This window comes from Nesoenas mayeri, assembly GCF_963082525.1.
Source record: "Nesoenas mayeri genome assembly, chromosome: 5".
NCBI lineage: Eukaryota > Metazoa > Chordata > Aves > Columbiformes > Columbidae > Nesoenas > Nesoenas mayeri.
Genome location: NC_137548.1, coordinates 13105400 through 13125741, shown reverse-complemented (window position 1 = coordinate 13125741; position 20342 = coordinate 13105400). Strand labels below are relative to the sequence as shown.

At 37.3% G+C, this 20342-nt stretch overlaps 1 protein-coding gene across 5 annotated transcripts in view; it reads left to right on the top strand.

The window, feature by feature from the left end:
- WDR25 (WD repeat domain 25) overlaps positions 1 to 20342 on the top strand; it is a gene marked incomplete at its 3' end in the record, with an annotated part of 66111 nt that overhangs the window by 31885 nt on the left and 13884 nt on the right. For all 5 annotated transcript variants that reach the window (XM_080346081.1, XM_080346078.1, XM_080346079.1 and 2 more), the window contains 2 exons: positions 4982 to 5129; positions 15482 to 15612. In XM_080346081.1, the coding sequence (XP_080202207.1) occupies positions 4982 to 5129; positions 15482 to 15612 (279 nt within the window). The remainder of the gene's footprint in view (positions 1 to 4981; positions 5130 to 15481; positions 15613 to 20342) is intronic.

Below are 20342 nucleotides of genomic sequence, written 5' to 3'. Positions count from 1 at the left end.
TATTTTCAAGTGCTGTTTTCCTGAAAGCTTTCAGTCAGAAAATAGGATCTGGAAACATATAATCTATAATAAATCTCATCTGTTAGATTGTTTAGTTGCTTATGTGCTTTGTGAACTTTTGATCTTGAGGGTGAGGAGGTCTGGTTATATTACCTAAAATGCTAGTTACAGTATTTTCACAATGTTCCTAAGCTATAAAGGAAAGCAAACAACTTCTAAAACCTTTATTTACAGATATTACAAAGAATGTAAAAGAGCAATTGAATTACAACATGCCTCAGATAAAGCAATCTATATAATTTTGTCACCTGGCTGTTTGCACCTGCCATTTTGGCCCCATATATTAATCCTAGCAGATAACTGTGTAATGAAAGCAGTTGATGGAAACAAAATGGAAAGGCAATGTCATAAATAGTGAAGTACAGAAAAGTAAGAACTAGTAATGAAGTATGAACCAGCTTGACACATTAAAGCCAATTTTAATAAAACTGGAAAAAATTAAAGAGTTCATGATACCTTAGTGCCAAAAAGGCATTGAAGAAAATCTTTGAAAATCACTAGCTAATTTCAAAGCTTTGAGTCTTGACTGTATATGCCTTTCAAATACTGGAGAATTCATTAGTTTATAATTGTAGATTTAGGGGAGGTAATACAGTAATGTGTACCTTTGTCCTAATAACAGTTGCATATTTCATTCTTTTGGAGATTCTTTATATAAGGAAACGATGGGCTGGTTACTGTTTATGATGTAAAACTGCTTGACTGTGTGGCAATAAGCAGTATTTTCAGAGTAGAGGGTTGAAATGTGTGCTTTTAACTTTTGAGCTCAGCAATTAAAATCACATCTGACGTCGCAAGATAAAAGAACAACCTCAGGTTTAATGAGAATCTAGTATTTCTTCTAGAAGTAACACTGAATGTCTGTAAAAGCTGAGTTTTGAAGTCAAGCAGCAACACTTAAAACAGTTGATCTCTTGGTAAAAATAATTGAATATAAATCTGTCTTCCTTTGCTGGATGCATGGTAGCACCTTGTCCTGTAATATTTAGTGTATATTTAAATGCTTCTGAAAGAGATATTTCATCCTGTGTATTTTTTAGTGAACTGTTCCCCCACCTGAGTAATTTATTATGTACTAAACATGTAAACCTTTATTCCATGTAAATCTATGAGTTAATTTTATAAGTCTTTACTTTAAAGATATTTATTGCTAGGTATGCTTAAAATTCAACAGCCTTTGGTGTTTAAAATACAACTTTCTCTGATGCTTAGTTTCTTAAAAACACTTATTTTGAAATTAAAGCTGTAGTTGTTACAACCATGACTTTTTAAATTATAGTGTTGTGGACTTGCAGCCTTAGACTGTTCTTGGATATGAACCCTTTTCCTGAGCTCGCACATAGATGCCATTCAGAAGAAAGAGCTTGGGATCTTCTTCTGGTAAAGAGTCTGCAATTCACGTTCTTTTGGCAGAGAAGGCATGATCAACAACTTCACTTGCTTGAAATAGGATGTTTTAATGACCATAATTCTAGGGGATTCTCTTGATCCCTGTTTTGTACCAGGCTCTGAAAAATATTTTCTTTTGGGAATGAAGTCCAGCGGCTATGTTGTATAGTTCTGTCTTCCTTGCAAAATTACCGTGCACTAAGCCAGTTGATTAGTGTCTGCTTGTTTATTATTTATCTTGTTAATTTAAAATAAGTGCTTTTTGGTTCAGGCATCATGTTGGATGCTCTTTGGGGATGCAGATTATTTCATTGACTCTGCTTGTTACACCTGTATAGTCTTTCAGTCTTATTGTTCCATCTGGTTTGAGCCAGCATATGGAAAAAGTGAAGAAAGAAACTGCAACTCTTAAGTGACTGCTGAATACCACTTATTGTAAATAGCAAGTAGATCTTCCCTTTTCCTGTGGAAGATGAATATTGAAACTTAAAACTCTGAAATTGTTCTGAGGATGCACTGCCCAGAATCCTCCTTGCAGCAGGGCACTTTCTAATATGTCAAAGTTACACTGAGCTAAATTCACCAGATGTGAAACTTGAAGGAAAATCCCAGGTAGGTCATATGGAAACACACCTAGGAATGAATGTGCTTGGGTGAAGCATTGCCAATGCACAGCAGGACAGGGTCTGCCATCCTGTTCCTTATTTGATGTCTCTTTCCATTAAGCTGTGAAGCCACAGCAGAAGTGGTGCCTCTAAGCATTATTTAAAAGCACATTTGTGGGCTCCAGTGAATTTGCATTGGGCTGTATCTTGATGGAGATCAGAACAGATGCCTTGTTTTGGGCATTAACTGTGGGATTTGGTAGCAGGGCCTGCAAGGGGTGGCCTGTGTGGGAGAAGGTCATGAGCTGCTCTGTGCTACTGCAGCTGCTGCTGGGGCCAGAGGACATGAGGACACATGTGAGGAAACTTGAGGATGCATGTGAGAGAAGGCTTTGCATGCACAGAAGGCATTGGGTGGACATTAAGAGATGTGCATTTGGAGAGAAGGAGCAGAGAAGCAGTAAGAAGCAAAGGGCAGGGGATGGAGAGAATAGGAAGCAAGAAAATGCAACAAGACACCTCTAGGCCCTGACCCCAGGCCCAGCGATGGCCATTGTCTCACAGAAGGGGTGTGAAAAGGACCAGGTGTAATGCCTGGTGAAAACAGGCAGCTGGGATAGGAGTAGGGAAGAAGTGCTGGACTGAAGTGGAGCCTGGGCGGGGAAGGTGCTCCCATAAGTGCTTGTTTAACTCTTGGTCTTTTTTTCTCAATATACCCGAATCAGTTATTAAAAATTTAATTAGCAATAAACTAAGTGAACTTCCTCAGTCAAGACTGCTTTGCTCACGCAGCTTGAATTCCAGAAGCATTGCAGCACTGCTGTTACCTGAGCAAAAAGAGCTGGTGGGAAACGTGGTGTTTGGGAACTTGTCTCTTGTGCGTGGTCATCCACAAGAGTCAATCACTTGTTCCATTTCACATAATGGAGGGAAACGTGCAGCTTCAGGTGTGTGCTTTTTCCATTTGTACAGCTTTTTTTTTTTTTAATTAAAAATCAAGCAGGAGCTCAGAAGTGGTGTTGAACTTGCTTTACTTCATCCTTCTTGTGAAAATTGAGTTTTCATACTTAATCACTAAAACATTACAGAAAAATATCTGAAGCATGTACCACCTGTTTTTCCTTTCATCTGGATTCATTCATTAGCTTCCTCATATTAAAAGCCCTCCAAGACACAATTAACCCTTTTTTAATACTGTGAAGCTTGAAATGATCATTAAAACTCATTAAAGCAGTGAAACTTGCTTTCAAAAGCAGTTTAATATTAAAATTTTCCTGATTTCTTTTCTTGTGGATAGGGTAGAATACTTGGGCCATGGCCGTCACAGTTCTGGTCTTAACTGACTACTCAAGTAATTAATGATAATTGGTTGCTTTGCATTGCAGAACTGTGCTTCATGCTAGAAGATGCTTTGGTGAAAAAATTTTCTGTGATGGAGTGTTGTCTTCTGAGTATGGACTATATAATAATGATATTGTCAGTGAGTCCTTTTTGTCCAGTAAGAAGAAAATATAACTGAAGATAACAATACATTACCAAAAGTCTTGCTTTTTTCTCCCCCTTTACATTCTGCTCTATATTGAATTGTGCTGTTGCCATGAGAAAGCAAACTTCTACTTATATTTTCTGATTTACTGGATTTTTTTTTCATTTTAACATCCTTTAAAATTCACAAACATGTAATCAATTTTATTTTGGTATTACCTTTAATGCTATTGTGTCAACAGGATGAAAATGACTAATCGCAAAGAGAAGTACTGTAAAGTAAAATGGTGACTTTAAAGCAATAAACTGCTTTGGGTTTAGTGGAACTGCAATAAAACTATCATCAAGCACTGTCAGAGTGTTGATTTATTTATACTGCTAATATTAGAAATAATAAAATGTAGGATATACTGGTATGGTTATAGCATTTGGTTTCCATTTTATTAGACAACTCAGCAGGTATTACATTGTATCATACAATCATAAGATACTTTAAAATCTTGCTTTTCCTGAAGCAGAATATTCATAGGGAAAATAATTCTGATATTTAGCCGTCTCTCACAAAAGTGAGCATAGTGGATATTTAGTTTTGTCATTTTTTGCTGGACTTCTAATATTATCTTAAAACTATGATAAAAAGAGCACCAAAGGATGTGCTTTTGATAATTTTGAACTATATTTGGTAACTGAAATTATAATTCAGACTAGTTCTGTTTTTTAAAACATTATTTGGAAACAACTGCCCTTCTCTTTTAAAGGGATTTAAAAATATGAGGACTATTTATGTTCTTAAAATATTAGCTGTTGTATACTTAAGAAAAATTGGATTACTAGTAGAACAGGATTTTCAGAAGTGCTCAACATCAACCTAATTCTGTCCAGAAGAAATTGAAAAATGAGAGGACTTAGACCAGTCTTTAGAAATCTCCATATATCTGTGTGATTATATTCTTATCTGCCTTCTCAGTGAATTAAGGTAAAATTCTACTTAAAACTGCAAACTGAGTGAGAAATATAATAGCCTACCTATGGGCAGATGTGAAAACTGCAATCTGCTGTCACTTGACGGAAAGCAAGATATGATCGAGACAAACATTTGGAAGAAAAATGATTTAAAGGGAAAATGTATTTAGATACATCCCTGCACAGAGGTAGGACAGCATTATGAATGGGAGACTGTAACTTGAATTGCCATTAAGAGCAATGTAGACATTTCAAGAAATAATACAACTCATTAAAATGTATTACTGATTTGTGCCTTGTTAATTAAATGCTCTAATGCTAATCAACTGTGCAATTATTTCAAACAGACTTTTACAGCTTAGCAGATACTTCAGAATGCAAACCTTTTTCAGCCACGATGATTTGGTGTAGCTCCTTACCAGTACATGGGAAAAAAAGAAGTGATTCTTTATAAAGTTGTTCTTATCCTTCTTTTTAAGGTATGGGATGCTGTAGATACAGGCTGCTGTTTGAAAACATACTCCTATCACTCCGGTGCTGTTCGAGCTGCCCTGTGGTCGTCTTGTGGAAGAAGCATCCTCAGTGGGGGCTTTGATTCCATGTTGCATTTAACAGATGTAGAAACAGGTAAAGTTCATGAAAGGGTGCATTATAGCCCTATCTTTATTGAGTACAGATAACTTTGGATCTCATTAACCTTATTCTTTCTCCCAAAAATATGGATGAAATCTAGAGAGAGAAGTTAGAATTCTTGAAACATGTCCTCACACAAAAGAAAATCTCAGCAATTAAGAGTATTTGGAGATATATATCTTTAACTTCATGATCACATGTAATTTCTTTTGTCAGATTCTGCACAAATGAACAGAATTAAACATGTATTTTTTAATGCTCTGTCATGATCATTCATTAAAGTGTTTGAAGAACCTCTTAAGGCTGACTTCAGTAACATTTATAAATATGATTAATTTAAACACAGGCTTGTACCTCATTCTCAATTGGGTTGATTTGTTGATTTTAAGTTTGTGCTTAGTTAATTAGGTCTTTTTTTTTCTTTTTCCCCTGAATAGGACCTCATTTAGGAGTATGACAACATAAATCCTGATATGAAACCTTGAGACTGAGCCTGTGTTGTTTTGTTGCAGTTGTGAATTTGATTTGGGATTTAATTATTGTGACCTTAACAACTAATCTCCTGGATGCTGTATCTCCTCATGTCTCCTTCACAAACTAAAGTACTTCTATCAGCTCTATTTCCTCTCCTCTTGATGTATGTTATCAGCATTCATATGGCAGCATTCAAGGAGGCTGTGTGTGTGTAAATGAAGGATTAGGCCTGAAAGAAGTACCTTGTAAAGTGAAGAGATGCAATTTTATTTTTTCCACTGAATTTATTTTTAAATGTTTAACTTCTGCAGAAGCATTGTTTTTCTTTTGTATATAAAAAAAAGAAAAAAAAAAGAAAAGAATTCCATACAAAAATTACAAGAACTTCTTGTCTAGGAGGGTTTTCTGTTATGTAAAAGAAACAAGTATGTTGCATGTGAGTATCTGGAGAGTAAAAGTCGTATTCAGATGGACTGGGAAAGTGGCCAAGGAAATTTGTGGGTATTGTTCACATGAAAAGAAGATTCTTTTCCATGCTCGAAGAATTTATTTTTCTCAACATTTGTCATACCAGGAGTATTTGAATTCAATGATGGCCGGAAGGGAGCAGTTGTAGTTTGGGAATGTAAAACATGTGACACAGTTATGGAATATTGATGTTTCAAGAATATTCAGGTTTTGTAATGGGAAAAAATGCTTTATATATCTGATGTAGTAGTAGATGAGGATAATACACCGAATTCTTAATTTTGTCGGGCTTCTTGTCTTTTTTATTTTTTTAAAAAAATTTTCAGTCTCATTGCAGCAACCTTCTCATTTCTAGTCTTCTGTATAACTAAATTTTACTAATCCAAGTGCATTTAATTTTGACTGTAGTGTTTATGAATGCTAAACAGAATGGCTACTGCCGTTAAAGGAATTTATAGCAGTAGAATAGATTTATGTGCCTGAGTCATTTGAAGAGACTACTGTGGGGAAAATTTCATTTTATAAAATCATAGATCAAAGTCCAAAGATTTGTACATTTAATCATATGCTTTAATTTCTAACATCACTTTAACTTAACTATCTGGTAATGGGATAGTAGTCTGGATTAAGTTGATTGTAGTGGTTTATTTGCAAAAAGGTATTTCTAGTGTTTTAGGCAATAACAGTAACGAATCAAATTTAGCAAGTTTCAAAACAAATAAGCTTATAAATGGTTCTTTCCTTACTGTCTTGTGAGTTATGTAGTGTTTCTAGCTAATTAAATTAACTGTATATGTAAAGGCAAAATGAATGTTTATAATCCTTGAAAATACCAGATATTCATTATTGCCTTATTTTGGGGATGTAGGATTCTTTGTAGCTCCTGTGAATGGCAGTTGTAATGTTGATGTTTAGACCCAACTTCTGGTGACACACACGTCATTTGGAAAAGTGTGATATGAATGACTGGAATTTTATTCTGATTTCCTATGCAGGCCAGTTTCTGATTTCCTTCCCTGTTGTAAAGTTACTCTTTTTTTTCCACACATCTCAGTCAATTCTTTTCAGAGAAACAGGACAAGCAGTTTGCCTCTAGAATCCAAATCAATTTTGTATAAAAAGCCTCATTTCCATTTGAAAAACACTAAGGCAGCTATAAGATTTTGATTTACATTAGTTCACTGAATCATTCATTCCTCCTCACTTCTTCATCAGTGCTGGGATGATTTCTTCTTTGATTAACTTCAGATAGATGTTAGAACTATTCCTTCACAGACGACTTTTAGATACATTTTTGGACTTTGGTCTTAATTACTTGCCATTGCTAGACTGAACTAACTACCAATGTGTTTAAATGCAGTAAATGCATGCTGGTGGGATTTTATAAATAAAAATGCTGTCTTTAAGGCTCTGTGCTACTGTCTTATGTATATGTTGTTCTGGTTTGATGTTTTTTCTAGTCATGTTTGCTAAATTCTAATCTCTCTTGTATTTCTTTTTAGAACAGATTTTATCTATTACACCTGTGTTATAAAAAATTGCTGCATGTCCTTCACCAAAAGAAACCTAAAAGGCTTATGAAAAGTTGAAGAAAGATTGGAAATGCAGCTGAGTACATGTGTGGTATTGAGATGCTCTTTTTTTGTTTTTTCATTTTGTGTTATTTTTCTGTTAGGAAAATAGGTTCTGCCATATTAAATCAAAATTGTAGTCTAGCTAATTGTTTGTTCTGGGTCTGATGACAGATAGTGATGAGATTCTTCAAAGGAATGTGCCAGCATTTTTGCAACAAACAGTACTAAAATAAATTCTCCATGGATTTTTTTTCTAAGCTTAGACTTAAGGTTGGGTAGGACATTGCACTTTTCATTTTCTGGAGTGATTTCCTTTTTTTTAATCTTTGTGATTGGAACAATATCAGAATAAAAGCAAACACTGCAGTCTCATCATAATGCAGAATTTTTGTTGTTGGCATAGAAATCCTGATGCAAAGGTAGAAGGCACAACCATCCATTCTCCTGTTTTACTCCATCAAACCTCTTTCCCTTGTCAAGTGTATTTAATGGAAGTTCTTATACACAAGAAGATCTTAGATGCTGCAAGTGGGAAAGATAAGCTGATAGGAACCTCATGAATTTCAATAAGTACAAATGCAAAGTCCTGCATCTGAAATAGAGTAATTCTGTGCACAGAATAGGCTGGTCCTAAACTGACTAGAAAGCAGCTTTTCAGAAAAGTACCTGGGAGTCCTGGTGCAGAATATGAAGGTCAACTTCATCACAGGCCAGATTAGCAAGTGTTGACCTAGTATGACTATGAGCCAGCACTGTGCCCTTGTGGCCAAGAAGGCCAATGGCATCCTGGGGTGTATTAGAAGGGGGGTGGTCAGTACGTCAAGAGAGGTTCTCCTTCCCCTCTACTGTGCCCTGGTGAGACCACATCTGGAATATTGTGTCCAGTTCTGGGCCTCCCAGTTCAAGAAGGACAAGGAACTGCTGGAGAGAGTCCAGCACAGGGCAACAAAGATGATGAAGGGAGTGGAGCATCTCCCTTATGAGGAAAGGCTGAGGGAGCTTGGAGGAGACTGAGGAGTGACCTCATTAATGTTTATAAATACATAAAGGGTGAGTGTCAGGAGGATGGAGCTAGGCTCTTCTCCGTGACAACCAATGGTAAAACAAGGGGCAGTGGGTTCAAACTGGAATACAAGAGGTTCCACTTAAATATGAGAAGAAATGTCTTCTCAGTGAGGGTAACAGAGCACTGGAACAGGCTGCCCAGGGCGGGTTGTGGAGTCTCCTTTTCTGGAGACATTCAAAACCCGCCTGGACACATTCCTGTGTAATCTCATCTAGGTGTTCCTGCTCCGGCAGGGAGATGAGACTAGATGATCTTTTGAGGTCACTTCAAATCCCTAACATTCTGTGATTCTGTGATACACAGAGAAGATGATGCCAGGCTCTTCACAGAGATGTGCAGTGAAAGAATAGGAGGCAAAGGGCAGGTCTAGGACCACAGGCAACTTTAAAGCTCAACTCAAGGGTCATCAGACACTAAAACAGGCTGCCCAGAGAGGCTGTGGAGTCTCTACTGGAGATACTTGGAACTCCAGTGGGCAGACCCCTAAGTAACCTGCTGCAGCCAGACCTGCTTTGAGTAGGGATTTGAACTAGATGATGCCTGGAGGGCCAACCTACATGATTTGTTGATGCTGTGATGAAGAAAAGGAAAAGAGAACAATTCAAATGACTGAGGTACAAGGAGTTCACTTGTCCTGGTTTGGTGAGAATAGATGCTATTGTACAAGTCTTCTTTTTCTAAATTCATTTTTATAGGTCACCATTTATTATCTTAAATGATCATCCATTGTCCTAACACCAGGAGGTCAAGCTAAGACTCTCCACAAACATGATTTTAGTGAAAACTGTTGTCCCTATTCTGCAGAGTGTGGGTCTGATCCAAAATATGCCTAAAATGTTTAAGGAACTCAAAGTTATTCACACATTATTCCCATGAGTGGTTCTATGGCTGCAGTTTGCAGGAGGCAAGTTCAGTACTGCAGTATGGGCTTTCATAAGTATCAGTAGACCCAAAAACTGCAGCTGAGCCGCCTGTAAAGATTTCTGGTTAATATTTTTTTCCTATTGTTCTATTTTATATACTTTATTGTTTTATGAAAATAAAGCTTTTTGAAAGGTTTCACAAATGTGATAATAATGCACCAGTCTGAACCAGTGAGACTCCTGTTTTTGTTCACCTTTACTTAACACCACACTCGCAGTCATCTTCTACTGGTGTAAGTTCAGACACTTTGTTATTTACAGAGGAGTAAGAAGTGTTATATGTAGAGAGCACTGAAAAAAATACTTCTTTTTAAAAAATTCTACGTCAAGTACATTTGACATTTAACTTCTATTACGTCCAGATGTAAAGGAGATGCTCTACCAACTTTAGAAGGGTAACTGCATTTTTAGAATGTATTTATAAATATTTTATTTTTGGAATTTATGTTTTATTCATCAGTGGATTTTTCATTAGTCACAAATGAATTGGTACAATAGCATAGGCAGAACAGTGGCTGGGTTTATACTATTTGCATATTGTAGATACTTTTCATTTCTTTAATATTATGACAGAGGGAAAGTTCCAAGAAATTTTGGCACATTTCCTATGTTGCCAAATGCTGCAATTGTATTTTAGTTCATGGACTGAATTTGATTTCAGATAAAACATCCTCAGGGTTATAACAGAGAATTTAAATTCCTCATTGCTTTGAAAGTTTTCACATTACCATGACCAGGATACTGAAATTAAGCAAAGTTCAGATTATATCTAATGTGGTCACTTAAGTATAGTTTAGGGGTTTTTTTTAACCTGTTTTATTTTACATTATTTTGAGAATTTCTTGATGGAAAGTTTATACCTCCAAGAGGATGGTGCAAATTTGCTTTTCTATATTCTTTTATATTCTAATTTGGTAGTCCTATAGATAGAACATTATTGTTAATGTATTTGTTCACATAGGAGTTTTAGTGCTCACATGTAAACACTGCTTTGGGATAGCTGTGACTTTCTTCTTCTATTCCTCCCCTTCTCTCCTAATACTGTGTAGATAGTGTGTTATTTTTAATATGCATGAAGGTTTTATGTGGCATGTCAAAAAAAAGCCCAGTTGATTGTGGTTTTTTTAATGCTTTTTTTTTCTTTTAAATCTATACGGGCATCTTTGATGTGAGGTCACAAGATTCCCTCCAAAATTCAGCAGTTTTAAGTAAAATGCTGGACATGGTTTAGTGGTCCCTTTCCAGCTAGGAGGTAACAGCATTTTACTTTTTATATTCACTAACATAAAGTCCTTGCAATAAGAAAAGAGAAAAATGCTTATTTTGGGGACATTTTCAAGGGTAAAATATACAATTATTTAATATTTTGAGCACCTTTGCATGCCAGAAACTTGTGACTGCACAGGGGAAAAAATAGAAAATACATCTAATCAGAAGAACTTTAGTTCTTGGAAAAATAATGAAGCAATTTGTAAGCATGGCAAGATAAAATGGATAAGTAACACCCAACATTGATTTGTTAAGAAGCAATTATATCTGATCAATCTAATTTCCTTCTCACTGTTGTGCATGAGAGAGATTGTAACTGTAATGAGATTTTCTTTAAATATATTATCTCATGTCTTTTTGTAAACACAGTAGGGAAATCTGTTCTGCTTAGCAAGATTACTCTCATGTCCTTGTAAGTCTTAGGCTTCACTTTTCTTTGCAGATTAGCATGAGGAAGTTAATGTTTTTGGATTGTGCAGGTAGGGGTGTGAACCTGAGGATCACTAAACACAGTTACAGAAGCATCCTGTGCTCAATAACTGTGCTGATGTTCTGTGAAAAATTCACAATGTTAAATAGCCTTTAAAATATCTGATTTCATAGTTGAGCAGTTTCACAGCAGGCTGCAGCATAAAGGAAAAGAAACATATGTTCAAGATCTTTTAAAATATATTTTTTTCATACTGTGTATGTTACTGGTGAGCCTTTAATGAATGAAGAATTGAATTAAAGCACTTGAGAATATCAAACACACTGCATAGATGTAGTAGATATTGTTAATGAAATTGCGAAGATTAAAGATGGAGAGAAACATTTGCTCTCCTCTTTGGAATAACAACCTCTTATACAGAAAAACGATAAGTGGTATGGATTTTGCCTCAATTAGCCAAATAGATTTCCAGAAGATGTAATTTTCTACATCCTATGAGTTAGTCAAGTCTTTGTTATGCTGCCTTTAGGAGCTAAAATACAACAAATACATACACAATAAAGTTATATACAAGCTTACTAATTTACAGCCATTGCACTCTATTATGAATAAGGGAGTCTTCTGCTCAAAGGACATCTTTTGCAACATATAAATTAAGGCCTGAAAAGTTGAATGTGTTTGATGTTAATAAACTGAGTAATTGCAGACAAAAATATGCAGAACTGTAAATATCAACCGCCAGGAGCGGGTTCTCCCCAAATCCCGCAGCTGAATTTCCTGAGCATGGGGCTGGGTTCTGTCACAGCATGGGAAGCAGCAAATTCTGCTCATAGGAGTAAATCACACTAAATAAAGTTTATACAGAAAGGGGCTAAGAGTTGAATTCATTGTTTTAACGTGCTGAACTGCATTAGCTACTTTGGCCCACATCGTCTTCCACAGTGATCTGTTCCATCCCTTAGGTGGATATTTTTCCTAAGTTTCCAAGGTTCTGAAAGATTTCTGGTGACAGAGGTTTCATAACTGTGCAGAGAGTGTGCCCCAGCACTTCAGCCCTGCTGTCCTAACAGCTAAAAGGGAAGGATTTAAGGGATATATCCATAGAAATGTTAGGAAAGTTCATTTTGCTGGGTTCAGGCATGTTTGTATGGCAAGCAGTTCAATTTAGAGTCTATGTATTGTGCATAAATTTAAATTCTAGAAATAGAAGGGTTTCCTTGCTGCACTGGTGTGATCCTGCCCTTTTGAATATGTTATCTAGTGCTTTGCTCCCATGCTCTTCTTTTCTACATCCCATTTCTAATTTTCTGTGACATGGCAGTAGAATCAAATTCATGTATGCATCTAATAATGCCAAACTCTTCAGAACGCTGTTTACTGAACTTCCAAAAAGAGACATTTGCTTGAATTTCACTTGAGGGAGTGAGAAAATGAGAGAGTTGTATTTCAAAATGTTGATTGGAGAGCCTGAGCTTTTAAGATTGATGTATCCTGGTTGATCCTCAGACCAGTCAAAAAGTGGCATGGTTAACATATGCATCAAGCAGGTTAAAGTGGGAAAAGGAAGGGGTTTAAAGAGTATAGTGGTGAATAAGTTCTTTGTGTTGATTTTATTTGTCATTACACTGTAATGTAGAATTCATAGAATTACACTGTCATGATCTCAGTGCTATGAGAGCTTTTTGATAAGTAACAGACTCTAGAAAACAAGAAAATGGCAAATGCAGTGCCTACTTCTATCTTAAACCAGGGGGAGATGGAGTAGGGAATTAGAGAATTTCAGATTCTGGAGAAAATATCGAGCAAATGATTGAATTACTTGGAAGTAGCTGGGGATGAGATTGAAAGATGGACTAATTAAGAACAAATGATGTTAAATCAATCTTCTTTCTGTGGAAAAGGTAACAGACCTTGTAGTTAGTAGACGGAATACATCTTGAATTTAGTGCAAATCTTTTTTGGTTGTGTCTTATGTGGCTTTCTTATGTCTTAGGCCAGAGCATTGTAGAAAATGTAATGACAAGAAAAATGTATGGATTATAGAAGAAGCAGTTTTCAGAAGTCTTCAGGAGGTAACACCAGGTCTCACTAAAGTCAGTTAACCAGTTAATGTGTGTTGGAAGGTTAGATGGTTAATTCCACTGTATCACTTATTTGTATGTGTAATGCGGTTTGGACAATACACTTTGTGGAGAACTATGACTGCCTTCATGTGTCCTTTGTCAGGCTGTTTGACAGGAATAGTACAGGTAGGCTGCAGTTTTGCTGCTTTCTGGCTGCAGTATGGTTAAAAACTTGATGATTGTACTCGCAGAGTGTTTATTAAACTAAGTACTAGTAGGAACCAAATTCCTTGGGAGCAAAGTGCTATTAAACTGACTGATGAGCCTCCATGGGCAAATTCGGTATTTTTCTCAAGTGCTGTGGACGAGAGCAAGGTACATGTGTTTGTGGCTTTTCTAACCCCTGAAAATGAAGCCTGGTAGTGGCATACGTGAGAGCAGTGTCTTGTTGCTCATATAACTGATGATTTTAATACTTTCTTCCTTCCTTGTGGAGTCGTTTTTCTTTCTGTACCTGTTGGAGTACTGAAAGCTTCCATGGTGTGAGATGGTCACTGTTGCACAAGACTTGTAGAGAGAATCTCTGCTGCCCTTGTGACTTTTTTCTCTTATTGGGGAAGAATGTTGTAGACTAAATTGAGTCTTTCAAACAGTAGTGACAGAGAGAGCCTTTAGGTCTTGCATGGGTAATCAGTGGAGAAACCATTAAAAAGAACAAAAACCCTCTACAAAAACCTGTTTTCACACAGAACAACACTCATCCCTCCCTGATGCTCCCTGCAATCTATTTTTCCTGACCCTGCTAGCTGGAAGAGCACGTCAGCAAGTGAAATCTCTCTCTTCTTTAAAAAATGAAGAAATAAATACTTTGACAAGTATTAGGTTCTTAACTGTGTGAGTTCAGCAGATGGGGAAAATGGAACTGATGACAGAATCAAGTAAATTGGCTCCAAATAATAAAATAAGCTTTAAAAATCTATATTAATGTTTTTCAGTATTGTTCACCTAAGTATTTATACCCATGACTGATGTTTTTAGCTCAAGTATTTTCTGTTTTTTAAGAAAGCCTATCTTAAGACAATTCTTACTTGCTGGGAATGTAAATTAATGAATATTTTAAGAAGCTTTTGTCAGGAGTATTTTAAGGGCTTTTTTTTTTTTTGTTGGTTTATTTATTTTTTATTTATTTAGACTTCTGCAGTGCCTTCTTCACTATGGCTTAAAGCAGTAACTTTATTTAATGTAGATCTTTATATGTGATATGTAGAATATAAAGCACAGTTGAAATCGTGAAACCAAGTAAATGTATTTATCTTTGTCCATGCTGCTCTTCCAAAAATGATATTTCAGTGAATATACATTTATATCATGAATTTGTAAGGATGAAAGGAAGCAGCGAACTGTGCAGAAGTCCTATAAATTAACCTAGCTGAATTCTATTGCCTTTGAAAATGTCGACAATCCAACTGATACTAACCACAGGATCCTGCAGAGATTAGTGTACACAATTAAATCCTGGGAACAGTGTATCCATGGGAACAGCTATTGCCTTCACATGGTGGTATGCAAATTATTTCCTACTTTCACGATAAAGTTTCACTCCTACCTTCACAGAAAGAGAAGTAAACAACTCAAGAGTTGTAGTATAGTTTGGGACATGGTATTTCTGTACAGAGAATATTTTGTTCCAGTTATTTTTATCCCACTGGAAGAAAGGCTATGACTTCTCTGTAGGGAAACATTCAACCATTAGATCTGTAGATTTAGTCCTGCATGCTGGCTGAACTGGGTCTCTGGTGGAGCTCCTCTCCTTAGTGTGGGAAACCAGTTGTTCTCCCCTCCCAGTAGGAAGCAGTCAGTAGTGCAGAGGCCCATAACCAGGAGCAATTTCGCACGGATAGAATTAGTGAGTTCAGTCTTGTATTTTCAGTAAATCAGAGTAGCCCCAGATGCTTTAAATGTGTTAATATAAACATATTCACCTTTGGCAACAACCTTGATGTTTTGGAAACCAGATTGAAATGAATAACGTTTTATTTTCTGCTCAAATTTAAGTTACCACTTTTCACTTTATTTTAGGAAAGCAGATATTTAGCAGCAAAAACGAATTTAGGATCAGTGCACTGAAGTTCCACCCTACAGAGTCAAATATTTTCATTTGTGGAGGCTTCAGCCCAGAAGTTAAAGCTTGGGATATAAGGACTTCTAAGGTAATGGAACTATTTTTTTCTCTTTCTCTTTTAGGATGTTTCCTAAGTTGGATGTGCTGTCCATTACTAAGCTGCTGGATGTACTGGTCATTGAATGCAATGTTATTCTGAAGTATTTTGCATTTGTCATTGATTGTGTTGCCATTTGTTGATATGAACCTCTGTAATGTTTTTGAAGGATGAAGGGGAACATTGTACACACACACACAAAGATTTTTTTGGTTTATGTAAATATGAGTAACATATGGTTACGGGTAAGAACAGTGCTGGCGTAAGGCAAGCTCTTCCTCATGCACAGAACAGCTCAAAGAGCAGCGCTGCCTGTGAAGTGAGTAGTGCTCTGTTTTCCTTTGAATTTCTATGTGGGTAGTTCCTACTCATTGTAGTTAGCCATCTGTTTGCTCTTGAGGGTGACAGAAGGGATCTGAAAAAGATAAGACTGCTTATCCAAACTCTGACTTAGGTGTGCTAAGAATAATATGTGAGAGATGTAGACAGATGCTTTTCAGGTATGAGGGGTCTCACAGGAAAGCTCTGAAATAGTTATGGAAGTTGCTTTATTAAGGAAACGCAGTATTATTGTGCAGTTAACAGTCTAATTCCTGTGCTGCGATTGTTCCTTTGGATTTGTCACTGATTTTTGAGAAAATGATTTAATCGTGTAGGTTCTGTACCACAGACCTCCCTCACACAAGTAAGTTCTTGAAAGAAAAACATTAGTAAGTACATACCAAGACTGCTAAGTCAGAAGCTACTCTGAAAATAAATTTATGGTGAGTTTACTGTGAATTACAGTGTCAGCTTGAAAACCTTTGTAAAAAGTCTGATGGGATTTATTCCATCCATCAAGCTTGTATGATGGCCAGTTTTCCTTGGTAAGGATATGAAGAGATACTCAAAGCACCATTCTATGAAGGAAGATGATTCTAGTTTTAGATTGCCAAAATTGTAAATACTTATGATAAAAAATACCTATGTAATTTTTTTTAAAGTTATGAGATTTTTCTGTAGTAACTCTTCCCTCCCTCTCCCAGTCCTGCACTGGTATACAGTATTCTGGTGTTGTCAATAAGTGATTTTGGTATACTGTCTTTAGGTGAATTATAGAACATGAAAATATGTATCACACAAATAGGAAGTAGAACCAGTTCAAAGGGTGTTCATCCCAGGTGATCAGATTGTAATTTTACAAAGCACTCCTGTTTTTCTGGCAGCGGACTGGAGAAGAAAGACTAATAGAAGTCTTCCCTCCTGAACAGTAGGATCAGTGGTTTCATAGCATGCAAATGAGATAGGGAATACAAGTGTTCTTTCTCAAGATTCTCATAAAAGTAGACCTTAATTATGGGGAAGGGGTGCAGTCTGTAATCAAACACTTAGCTGTCCTTTTTAACACAGAGAAGCCATTGTGTGTCATGGTAGGTTGAACTTCCTTTAAAAAGTACTTCAGGAATTAAATGGGTGTAATCATTGTAAGGCTTAAAGATTGTTGACTGTAGTGTCAAAATTTGAGTTATTTGGTCCTCGCTAAAGAGAAGATGGTAGACACAGGTGACAAAACATTCTTTCTGACATTTTCTGAATTGGTACAAGGGGCAATGTGCAATTTGTGAGGTATTGGCCTTTGTAAAACTCATTGTAAGAATGTGAAGGAGTAAAACCATACACACAAACTGTAGACTTCAACAGCCCACCCATCCATATCTTATGTCATTCTGATAAAACTACCAATACCCTGGGTAGAGATGATGTCCTGGTATATTTTAATTCTAGTAACTTATGTGTAAGCTACACATCTGGCAAAACTGAGACCACTTCTGGAATATTGTGTCCAGTTCTGGGCCCCTCAGTTCAAGAAGGACAGGGAACTGCTAGAGAGGGTCCAGCGTAGGGCAACAAAGATGATTAAGGGGGTGGAGCACTTCCCTTATGAAGAAAGGCTGAGGGAGCTGGGTCTCTTTAGTTTGGAGGAGACTGAGGGGTGACCTTATTAATGTTTATAAATATATAAAGGGTGAATGCCACGAGGATGGAGCCAGGCTCTTCTCGGTGGCAAACAATGATAGGACAAGGGGTAATGGGATCAAGCTGGAACACAAGAGGTTCCACTTAAATTTGAGAAAAAACTTCTTCTCAGTGGGAGTAACAGAGCACTGGAACAGGCTGCCCAGGGGGCTTGTGGAGTCTCCTTCTCTGGAAACATTCAAAACCCACCTGGACATGTTCCTGTGCGACCTCACCTAGGCATTCCTAGGGGGATTGGACTAGATGATCTTTTGAGGTCCCTTCCAATCCCAAACATACTGTGATACTGTGTAACTACAGAAGAAAACTACAGTTTTCAGTACTTTACCATTGCGCAGTTGTAAGAAACCATAGTTGTGCTTGGAATCACCTTTGTGTAGATTGCAGGGGATGATGTATAAGCTGCATCTGTGTCTGCATGCTGAGCCAGTAGTGAACACTTACGATGACAACATCAATGATTCATTTCCAGAAACCTTGAAAGCCATTTATGTCTATGTAGAAGTGAAACATGAATGCTTAACATTTTATTAATTTGACTAGACATTCACTCTAAAACAGCCCTTGTTTTCTGCTAACTAGGGAGTATATTATCATATGAGATTCAAACAGTATTTTATTGTATCTTTGTGCTTTAAATCCTATTTGTGGGGTTTTTTTTGCCACTGAGGTTACTAATCTAGTTACGATGCCTTTTTCAAATGGGTGCAATGAGGTATTTGTCTTTCCATGGGCCATACTCTGTCCGCTTTTAATACTGTTGCCAAAGTAGATGGTACTCAAGATTGTGACCAGGATGCTATGTAATAGCAGAATAATGCATTTTTATCTCAATGACTAATTGTACACTTATTTTTGTAATGCTGAGTCTCCAGCCTTGGAACCTGCCCGAAGAGCTATAGATCGCTGAGGGATGCACATGTGGTTGTCTCTGTACTTGCAGGACACTCCTGTGCTTAGAAAGATTATGTGTAAACTCTAGTTCAATATCCTGATGCTAATGAAGAGATAAGGAAAATTCCTACCACATTACAAGGAAATAATTCACTTTCTGAGACAGTAAGTGAATGAATGTGTATTCCGACAGGTAAAACAGGAAAGGGCAAGTGTAGAGTATTGCATCTTAGCAGGTACAACCCCAGGTACCAATATAAGTTGGGGAATGACCTCTTAGAGAAGGGGAAAGGGAACTGGGGGTCCTCGTGGACAGCAGCGTGGCCATGAGCCAGCACTGTGCCCTTGTGGCCAGGAAGGCCAATGGCATCCTGGGGTGTATTAGAAGGGGCCTGGTTAGTTAGTCGAGAGAGGTTCTCCTGCCCCTCTCCTCTGCCCTGGTGAGACCACACCTAGAAGATTGTGTCCAGTTCTGGGCCCCTCAGTTCAAGAAGGACAGGGAATGGCTGGAGAGAGTCCAGCACAGGGCAACAATGATGAAGGGAGTGGAGCATCTCCCTTACGAGGAAAGGCTGAGGGAGCTGGGTCTCTTGAGCTTGGAGGAGACTGAGGGGTGACCTCATTAATGTTTACGAATATATAAAAGGTGAGTGTCACGAGGATGGAGTCAGGCTCTTCTCAGTGACAACCAATGTTAAGACAGGGCGCAGTGAGTATAAACTGGAATACAAGAGGTTCCACTCAATTTGAGAAGAAACTTCTTCTCAGTGAGGGTGACAGAGCACTGTAACAGGCTGCCCAGGGAGGTTGTGGAGTCTCCTTCTCTGCAGACATTCAAAACCCGCCTGGACACCTTCCTGTGTAACCTCATCTAAGTGTTCCTGCTCTGGCAGGGGGATTGGACTACATGATCTCTTGAGGTCCCTTCCAATCCCTGACATTCTGTGATTTTGTGAAATTTTTAGGCTCAGTTAAATAAAAACCCCAGCCTGTTTCTTTTGTACACATCCTATATTGGGTTCTCTCTGGAATTTTTTAGATGCCATTATATGCTTTGTTCATTAGGAAACAATTACATTCATATAGAAATTCATCAGTTGGAAAACTAGCCAATTAAGTAGCTCTTGAGGAATATTAATTTTAATAGCAAGTAGTGCCTAATTACCTTAGAAAGTGGAAGGCGTGAGTTTACCCTTGTAACAGATACTGATCTTTTTTTGTTTGTTCGTTTGACATATTTGTTCATTTGAAAACCATAATTTTGTATGTAATGTGATTGTCTAAAGCAGCAGTGTGATGTACTCTCTTACTCTAAAAGATTTCCAAAAGGGGGAGAGAGTTTCTGTTATCCTTTGATTTTGTTTTTTTCCCTCTATCTGAGGTAGCTGTAACGCAGTGATGAGTGTAGACTGTTAGACAACTGCATTTATATTAGTTTTAGAATTTGAAGAACGGTGTGTGTGTACTGAGCGAATATGGAAGGTCATGGCTGAGTGGAGAAAAGGGGAAAAATATAAAACTCTTATTTAATTGCTTGTGGTTTCTTCTTGCAGAATGGCAAGTATCACCTATGCATCATTGCTGCAAAATAACATAGTTACATTTCAAACTCTCGGCCATACCACAGTATGTTGGTTAGGCATGAATCATCAATATCATCAGTATCTCATATCTGCTTCTCCCTGATCCGGGGGATTGTTGTGGTTTAACCCTGGCCAGCAGCTAAGCACCACGCATCTGCTCACTCCAACCCCCAGTGAGAGGGGAAAGAGAATCAGAAGAGTAAAAGTGAGAAAACTCATGGGTTTAGA